This window comes from Lepidochelys kempii, chromosome 9, assembly GCF_965140265.1.
Source record: "Lepidochelys kempii isolate rLepKem1 chromosome 9, rLepKem1.hap2, whole genome shotgun sequence".
Taxonomy (NCBI): Eukaryota; Metazoa; Chordata; order Testudines; family Cheloniidae; genus Lepidochelys; species Lepidochelys kempii.
In genome coordinates, this window is record NC_133264.1 from 21,000,973 (window position 1) to 21,010,222 (window position 9,250).

General features: G+C 45.4%; 1 protein-coding gene across 1 annotated transcript; it reads right to left on the minus strand.

Moving 5' to 3' along the window:
- Window positions 1–1,361: 1,361 nt before the first annotated feature.
- Window positions 1,362–8,955, minus strand: LOC140916987 (uncharacterized). Its single transcript, XM_073358883.1, has 3 exons — window positions 8,843–8,955; window positions 6,658–7,562; window positions 1,362–1,451 (listed from the first exon to the last, which is right to left on the minus strand). The coding sequence occupies exons 2-3, from the start codon at window positions 7,528–7,530 to the stop codon at window positions 1,362–1,364; spliced, it is 963 nt and encodes a 320-aa protein (XP_073214984.1). The 5' UTR covers window positions 7,531–7,562; window positions 8,843–8,955.
- Window positions 8,956–9,250: the final 295 nt, after the last annotated feature.

The following is a 9,250-nucleotide window of genomic DNA, read 5'->3' on the forward strand; positions in this document are numbered from 1 at the left end:
ATCTCAACATTAACCATTAATCTTCAGGGCTACCGTGAATGCAGGGTCTCAAAACCCATGCACTTGACTGACCCTAGTAGTACTACATTAAATAATTTGTTAATTCAGATAAATCCTCCAACCTGTGAGCAGCTTGCTATTTTCCTGCTTCACACAACAGCAGATATCAGCTTGTTAAAAATAAGTCATTCTTCAACATTCTGATTTAAGGCAATGTGTACATTATGTTGTGTCAGGTTGAATTTTGTCTGGAGTTGCAAAGTAGACAGATGCATCCTGATATGTGCACTAGGCTGTATCAGAGATATACAGAAATAGCGCTCCTAATAATGGAAGTAGAAAGTGGAAATTAAGCATGCATCCTGAGTTTTGTTTCTTCTGCAGATCAAAATAGCTTACAGCCCACTATGACAGGTTTCAGAGTAACAGCCGTGTTAGTCTGTATTCGCAAAAAGAAAAGGAGTACTTGTGGCACCTTAGAGACTAACCAATTTATTTGAGCATAAGCTTTCGTGAGCTACAGCTCACTTCATCGGATGCATACTGTGGAAACTGCAGAAGACATTATATACACAGAGACCATGAAACAATACCTCCTCCCACCCCACCCTCCTGCTGGTAATAGCTTATCTAAAGTGATCACTCTCCTTACAAAGTGTATGATAATCAAGGTGGGCCATTTCCAGCACAAATCCAGGTTCTCTCACACCCCCCCCACACACACACAAACTCACTCTCCTGCTGGTAATAGCTCATCCAAACTGACCACTCTCCTTACAATGTGTATGATAATCAAGGTGGGCCATTTCCAGCATAAATCCAAGTTTAACCAGAACGTCGGGGGGGGGATAGAAAAAAACAAGGGGAAATAGGTTACCTTGCATAATGACTTAGCCACTCCCAGTCTCTATTTAAGCCTAAATTAATAGTATCCAATTTGCAAATGAATTCCAATTCAGCAGTTTCTCGCTGGAGTCTGGATTTGAAGTTTTTTTGTTGTAAGATAGCGACCTTCATGTCTGTGATTGTGTGACCAGAGAAATTGAAGTGTTCTCCGACTGGTTTATGAATGTTATAATTCTTGACATCTGATTTGTGTCCATTTATTCTTTTACGTAGAGACTGTCCAGTTTGACCAATGTACATGGCAGAGGGGCATTGCTGGCACATGATGGCATATATCACATTGGTGGATGTGCAGGTGAACGAGCCTCTGATAGTGTGGCTGATGTTATTAGGCCCTGTGATGGTGTCCCCCGAATAGATATGTGGGCACAGTTGGCAACGGGCTTTGTTGCAAGGATAGGTTCCTGGGTTAGTGGTTCTGTTGTGTGGTATGTGGTTGTTGGTGAGTATTTGCTTCAGGTTCCCATATTTAGTACCCAATAGCCCAAAACTAAGACATAAGCCTCACTAATCTCATACTTCTGAAAATCACTTATGAAATATGGCTGTTGAATTAGAACAACAAACTTAAGTTCCATAACTGTATCTGTCTCCTATTAGCAATTGGAAAATAATGAAAATTCTGGCTGCTGGATTGCCATTGTAATGGCATCTTCACAAGGCCTATCAGTTATAGCATGGAGGTATTGAATGGGAAACAAGGTGGAAAAGAGTCTTTAGGTATTCATTTGTCAAAGTTACTATTACAATACAAAGTTGCCATAAGACAGGGCTTTAATATTAACGGCCATAAAAATGCATTAGTCTGCATCATGGAAAGGAATACAGAAGAAAAGAAATTAATGCACCTTGAGAAACATAAAGCATTAAATAGCTGTGAAAAAGATGCTGTATCAAAAATGTATGCACATTTCCTAAGGACTAGGATAATAAAAATCCACCTGAACATGTGTCAAGGTTCCTCCCCCACTCTGAACTCTAGGGTACAGATGTGGGGACCTGCATGAAAAACCTCCTAAGCTTATCTTTACCAGCTTAGGTCAAAACTTCCCCAAGGTACAAAATATTACCCCCGTTATCCTTGGAATGGCCGCTACCACCACCAAACTAATACTGGTTACTGGGGAAGAGCTGTTTGGACGCGTCCTTCCCCCCAAAATACTTCCCAAAACCTTGCACCCTACTTCCTGGACAAGGTTTGGTAAAAAGCCTCACCAATTCGCCTAGGTGACTACAGACCCAGACCCTTGGATCTTAAGAACAATGAACAATCCTCCCAACACTTGCACTCCCCCTTTCCTGGGAAATGTTGGATAAAAAGCCTCACCAATTTGCATAGGTGACCACAGACCCAAACCCTTGGATCTGAGAACAATGAAAAAGCATTCAGTGTTTTACCAGAAGACTTTTAATAAAAAATAGAAGTAAATAGAAATAAAGAAATCCCCCCTGTAAAATCAGGATGGTAGATATCTTACAGGGTAATTAGATTCAAAAACATAGAGAACCCCTCTAGGCAAAACCTTAAGTTACAAAAAAGATACACAGACAGAAATAGTTATTCTATTCAGCACAATTCTTTTCTCAGCCATTTAAAGAAATCATAATCTAACACATACCTAGCTAGATTACTTACTAAAAGTTCTAAGGCTCCATTCCTGTTCTGTCCCTGGCCAAGACGACTACAGACAGACACACAAACCCTTTGTTTCTCTCCCTCCTCCCAGCTTTTGAAAGTATCTTGTCTCCTCATTGGTCATTTTGGTCAGGTGCCAGCGAGGTTACCTTTAGCTTCTTAACCCTTTACAGGTGAGAGGAGCTTTCCCCTGGCCAGGAGGGATTTCAAAGGGGTTTACCCTTCCCTTTATATTTATGACACGCCCCCCAAATCTCAGCTAGGGTGAAACACTGGCTGGGATTTCTTCCTGGAGCTCTAGGAAAACAGAGTTAATAAGACACATGCATCTCTAAATATACTACCAAGTACATAAAGACTAACAATATTTTTCACATCTCAAGGACGATTTTAACCAGTTGATTCTGGGAAACTTTCACGGGAGAGTGCATCAGCCACTTTGTTAGAAGCTCCTGAGATGTGTTGGATGTCGAAATCAAAATCTTGGAGAGCTAAACTCCACCGAAGAAGTTTTCTGTTAGTTTCTTTGACGGTGTGAAGCCACTTTAGTGCAGCATGGTCGGTTTGCAGGTGGAAACGCCGTCCCCAAACATATGGGCGTAGCTTTTCCAGAGCGTAGACAATGGCATAACATTCTTTTTCAGTGACTGACCAGTTGCTTTCCCTCTCAGACAGTTTTTGCTGAGAAACACTACAGGGTGGAATTCTTGATCAGGTCCTTTCTGCATTAAAACTGCTCCCACACCACGCTCGGATGCATCTGTGGTTACTAGGAACGGTTTGTCAAAGTCTGGGGCCCTTAGTACAGGGTCAGACATGAGTGTCGCTTTAAGCTTGTTAAAGGCCTTCTGACACCTTCCGGTCCACTGAACAGCATTTGGCTGTTTCTTTTTGGTTAGGTCTGTCAGTGGGGCAGCGATTTGGCTGTAGTGCGGTACAAATCGTCTGTAATAACCGGCCAAGCCTAAGAAGGATTGAACCTGTTTCTTTGACTTTGGGACAGGCCACTTTTGGATAGCATCCACTTTGGCCTGTAGGGGGCTGATAGTTCCTTGACCCACCTGGTGTCCAAGGTAAGTCACTCTGTTTAGGCCTATTTGACACTTCTTAGCCTTAACAGTTAGTCCTGCCTCCCTTATGCGCTCAAGGACTTTTTGTAGATGTTCCAGGTGGTCTGCCCAGGAATCCGAAAATATGGCCACATCGTCAAGGTAGGCGACTGCATATTCTCCTAATCCCACTAGGAGACCATCTACAAGTCTTTGGAAAGTGGCGGGTGCATTTCGCAGCCCGAAAGGGAGTACATTAAATTCATACAGCCCGAGATGTGTGATGAAGGCTGACCTTTCCTTGGCAGATTCATCTAGCGGTACCTGCCAGTACCCCTTGGTTAAGTCCAAGGTAGAGATGAACTGGGCCCTTCCCAGTTTCTCTAATAGTTCATCTGTGCGTGGCATGGGATAGTTGTCTGGGCGAGTTACAGCATTTAGCTTACGGTAGTCCACGCAAAAACGTATTTCCCCATCTGGTTTGGGAACTAGAACCACTGGAGATGCCCATGCACTTTCAGAGGGGCGGATTACACCCATCTGTAACATATCCTGGATCTCCCGTTCTATAGCAGTTTTAGCTTGAGGAGACACCCGGTAAGGGTGGACGCTAATTGGGTGAGCATTACCTGTGTCAATGGAGTGGTATGCCCGTTCAGTCAGTCCTGGGGTGGCTGAGAACGTTGGCGCGTAGCTAGTGCACAGCTCCTGGATCTGCTGTCGCTGCATACGCCCAAGGGTCATGGAGAGGTTCACCTCTTCCACACCACCAGCACATTTCCCTTCGTAGTAAACACCTTCAGGCCACTCAGCGTCGTCTCCTCCCTGGGCTGTAAACTGACAAACCATTAATTCTCTGGAATAAAAGGGCTTTAGAGAATTAATATGGTACACCTTAGGCTTTCGGTTGGAGGTGGGGAATGCTATGAGATAATTAACAGCTCCCAGGCGCTCCTGGACCACGAATGGCCCTTCCCACGATGCTTCCATTTTATGGGCCTGGAGCGCCTTTAAGACCATGACCTGGTCTCCTACTTTGAAGGAACGCTCTCTGGCATGTTTATCATACCAGGCTTTTTGCTCTTTTTGAGCATCCTGTAAGTTTTCTCTAGCAAGGGCTAAAGAGGTTCGGAGGGTGTTTTGTAGGTTGGTTACAAAGTCCAGAATGTTAGTTCCTGGAGAAGGTGTAAATCCCTCCCATTGCTGCTTCACCAACTGCAATGGCCCCTTAACCTCACGGCCATATACAAGTTCAAATGGGGAAAACCCTAAACTGGGATGTGGTACAGCTCTGTAGGCAAAGAGCAACTGCTGCAATACTAGGTCCCAATCATTGGAGTGCTCATTTACGAATTTACGTATCATGGCCCCCAAAGTTCCATTAAACTTCTCCACCATGCCATTTGTTTGATGATGGTAAGGAGTGGCAACCAAGTGATTTACCCCATGAGCTTCCCAAAGGTTTTTCATAGTTCCTGCCAGGAAATTAGTCCCTGCATCTGTGAGGATGTTGGAGGGCCAACCTACCCTGGCAAAAATGTCTGCTAGTGCCTGGCACACACTTTTAGCCCTGGTGTTGCTTAGAGCTACTGCTTCCGGCCATCGGGTGGCAAAATCCATGAAAGTCAGTATGTACTGCTTTCCTCTGGGTGTCTTTTTCGGAAAAGGACCCAGAATATCCACAGCTACTCGCTGAAATGGAACTTCAATGATGGGGAGTGGCTGGAGAGGAGCTTTGACCTGGTCTTGGGGTTTTCCCACTCTTTGGCACACCTCACAAGACTGGACATAGGTAGAAACATCCTTGCCCATTCCCTCCCAGTGGAATGACCCCCCCAAACGGTCTTTGGTCCTGTTCACCCCAGCATGGCCACTAGGGTGATCATGGGCTAAGCTCAAGAGCTTGGCCCGGTATTTAGTTGGAACTACCAACTGTCTCTGAGGATGCCAGTCTTCCTGGTGTCCCCCAGAAAGAGTTTCCTTGTATAAAAGTCCTCTTTCTACAACAAACCTGGATCGATTAGAAGAGCTGAGAGGCGGTGGGTTGCTCCGTGCCGCCGTCCAAGCTCTCTGGAGGCTTTCATCTGCTTCCTGTTCGGTCTGGAACTGTTCCCTTGATGCTGGAGACATCAGTTCCTCATGGGATTGTGGACCTAGGCTTGGTCCCTCTGGAAGCGATATAGGGGATGGAGCTGTTTCTGTTGACTGTGAACCGCTCTCCGCTGGTGCACTATGTTGGGATTCAGGCTCCGGCTGAGCCTCTTGTGTAGGGTTATCGGCTGCTGCCAGTTCAGGTTCGGTGGGGCCCTCTGGTGTTGAGGTTGCAAGTACTGGATTCAGTGCTGACACGGGGTCTGGTGTTGGTTGTTCGGCTGGTTCCGGTTCTGGGACTAGTTCCGTCTGGGTCTCTGGGACTGGATCCACTACTGCTGTTGCAGACATTGGCCTGGGGTCCAGGTCCATCACCTCTGACTGGGTCCTGATAGAAGTTTCCGGAACAGAGCTAGGCCTCACGGCTTGTTTAGCCTGGTTGCGGGTGACCATTCCCACCCTCTTGGCCTGCTTCACATGATTGGCCAAGTCTTCCCCCAACAGCATGGGGATGGGATAATCATCATAGACTGCAAAAGTCCACATTCCTGACCAGCCCTTGTACTGGACAGGCAACTTGGCTGTAGGCAAATTGAAAGAGTTGGACTTGAAGGGTTGAATCGTCACTTGGATCTCTGGGTTGATTAAATTGGGGTCCACTAAGGAAGCATGGATAGCTGACACTTGTGCTCCGGTGTCCCTCCACGCGGTGACCTTCTTCCCGCCCACACTCACAGTTTCCCTCCGCTCCAAGGGTATCTGGGAGGTATCTGGGCCTGTGGACCTCTGGTGTGATTCCGGTGCAATGAACTGTAATCTGTTGGGGTTCTTGGGGCAGTTGGCCTTTACATGCCCCAGCTCGTTACACTTAAAACATCGTCCAGCTGACGGGTCACTGGGACGAGGAGGGTTGCTGGAGAACGGGGTGGTGGGACGATAAGGGGTCTGGAGGGTTCTTTGGGAGGTAGGTGGGGCTTTGGGCGGCCCCCGGTAATAGGGTGTGGTCTGGGGTGGTCCCTTCTGGTCTCCGCTCCAACTGCGACCAGTTTTCTTCTTCTCTGCCACCTCCACCCATCTGGCTCCAATCTCTCCTGCCTCGATTACAGTTTTGGGTTTCCCATCTAGGATGTATCTTTCTATTTCCTCAGGAACACCCTCTAAGAATTGTTCCATTTGCATTAGGAAGGGCAAATTTACTGGAGATTCAACACTTGCTCCTGATATCCAGGCATCCCAATGTTTCACAATGTGGTAGGCATGTCGGGTAAATGACATGTCTGGTTTCCACCTTAGGGCTCTGAACCTCCGACGAGACTGCTCGGGTGTTATCCCCATTCTGACTCTCGCCTTGGATTTAAACAGTTCATACTTGTTCATGTGTTCTTTAGGCATTTCAGCTGCCACCTCAGCTAAGGGTCCACTGAGCTGCGGCCTCAGCTCTACCATGTATTGGTCAGTAGAGATGCTGTACCCAAGGCAGGCCCTTTCGAAGTTTTCTAAGAAGGCCTCAGTATCATCACCTGCCTTGTAGGTGGGGAACTTTCTGGGATGGGAAGTGGTACCTGGAGAAGGATTGCTAGGGTTTGTTGGTATATTCTGCTGGGCCTTTATCCTCTCCATCTCCTCCACATGCTTCCTCTCTTTTTCCTTCTCCTCCTCCACATGCTTCCTCTCTTTTTCCTTCTCCTCCTCCACATGCTTCCTTGCCTCCATTTCCCTCTTGTGTGCAGCCTCCTGTACCTCCTTCTCCAGCCGCATGAGTTCTATCTGTCTTTCATGTTCCCTTTGTTTTTCCTCAGCCTGAAATTTGGCTAATTCCAGCTGTAGTCGAGCTGAGGATTTGGTCATTCTAACCTCTCTGTTTTTAACTAACTTTACACCTGAGGTTTAGAAATAAACAAACAAAACTTGGCTGTAAAATTTTGCTGTGCTGGAATAGAATACCTATTCTCTGATAGTGATTGTCAGCCTACAGAAAAAGACAATTCCCTTGTCTCTGCTCTGGGCCCAAATTAAAGCAAAAAACCTCCAACTACTTGGAAACCTGCTTACCCAGCCCAACGAAGAAAAAAAAAATTTCTTTTCAAACCTGTGCTCCTTGTAAAACAAAAAAAAAAATCAAAATCCTAAAAAAAAACCCTGCCACTTTTGTCTCCAGGCAAATGGGTAGAGCACACACCCCCTATTTACTTTTAGGAAGAAAAGAAAAAAAAAACAAACCTCTGGGTTGGAAGACTGTGAATTTCCCTGCAGGAGTTAAGTACCCTGCCTCCAGGCAAATGAAACCTGCAATTCACAAGATAATCCCCTTTTGTCTCTGCTTGGCCACAAAGCAGAGAGAAACCAAGCTGCTTTCAGTTTCAAAGCTGCCTTCTGGACTTCCTAAAAATTCCTTTTTAAAATCTGTATTTCTAGTTCAAAAAATCTCAACTGGATCTCAAAATGATTTCAGGTTAATCCCACCGCTGCCACCATGTCAAGGTTCCTCCCCCACTCTGAACTCTAGGGTACAGATGTGGGGACCTGCATGAAAAACCTCCTAAGCTTATCTTTACCAGCTTAGGTCAAAACTTCCCCAAGGTACAAAATATTACCCCCGTTATCCTTGGAATGGCCGCTACCACCACCAAACTAATACTGGTTACTGGGGAAGAGCTGTTTGGACGCGTCCTTCCCCCCAAAATACTTCCCAAAACCTTGCACCCTACTTCCTGGACAAGGTTTGGTAAAAAGCCTCACCAATTCGCCTAGGTGACTACAGACCCAGACCCTTGGATCTTAAGAACAATGAACAATCCTCCCAACACTTGCACTCCCCCTTTCCTGGGAAATGTTGGATAAAAAGCCTCACCAATTTGCATAGGTGACCACAGACCCAAACCCTTGGATCTGAGAACAATGAAAAAGCATTCAGTGTTTTACCAGAAGACTTTTAATAAAAAATAGAAGTAAATAGAAATAAAGAAATCCCCCCTGTAAAATCAGGATGGTAGATATCTTACAGGGTAATTAGATTCAAAAACATAGAGAACCCCTCTAGGCAAAACCTTAAGTTACAAAAAAGATACACAGACAGAAATAGTTATTCTATTCAGCACAATTCTTTTCTCAGCCATTTAAAGAAATCATAATCTAACACATACCTAGCTAGATTACTTACTAAAAGTTCTAAGGCTCCATTCCTGTTCTGTCCCTGGCCAAGACGACTACAGACAGACACACAAACCCTTTGTTTCTCTCCCTCCTCCCAGCTTTTGAAAGTATCTTGTCTCCTCATTGGTCATTTTGGTCAGGTGCCAGCGAGGTTACCTTTAGCTTCTTAACCCTTTACAGGTGAGAGGAGCTTTCCCCTGGCCAGGAGGGATTTCAAAGGGGTTTACCCTTCCCTTTATATTTATGACAACATGTTAAAAATAATACCTTGGACTGATAACATTAATAAATCATAGCACATTAGTTAATTCAATTCAAAACTATGTAATGTCATAAAAAGTCATTACTACAATAAACCCTTTGGACCAAAATCACAGCATTCACACAGTGTTAGCAGAACCAAAGTTAATTGATA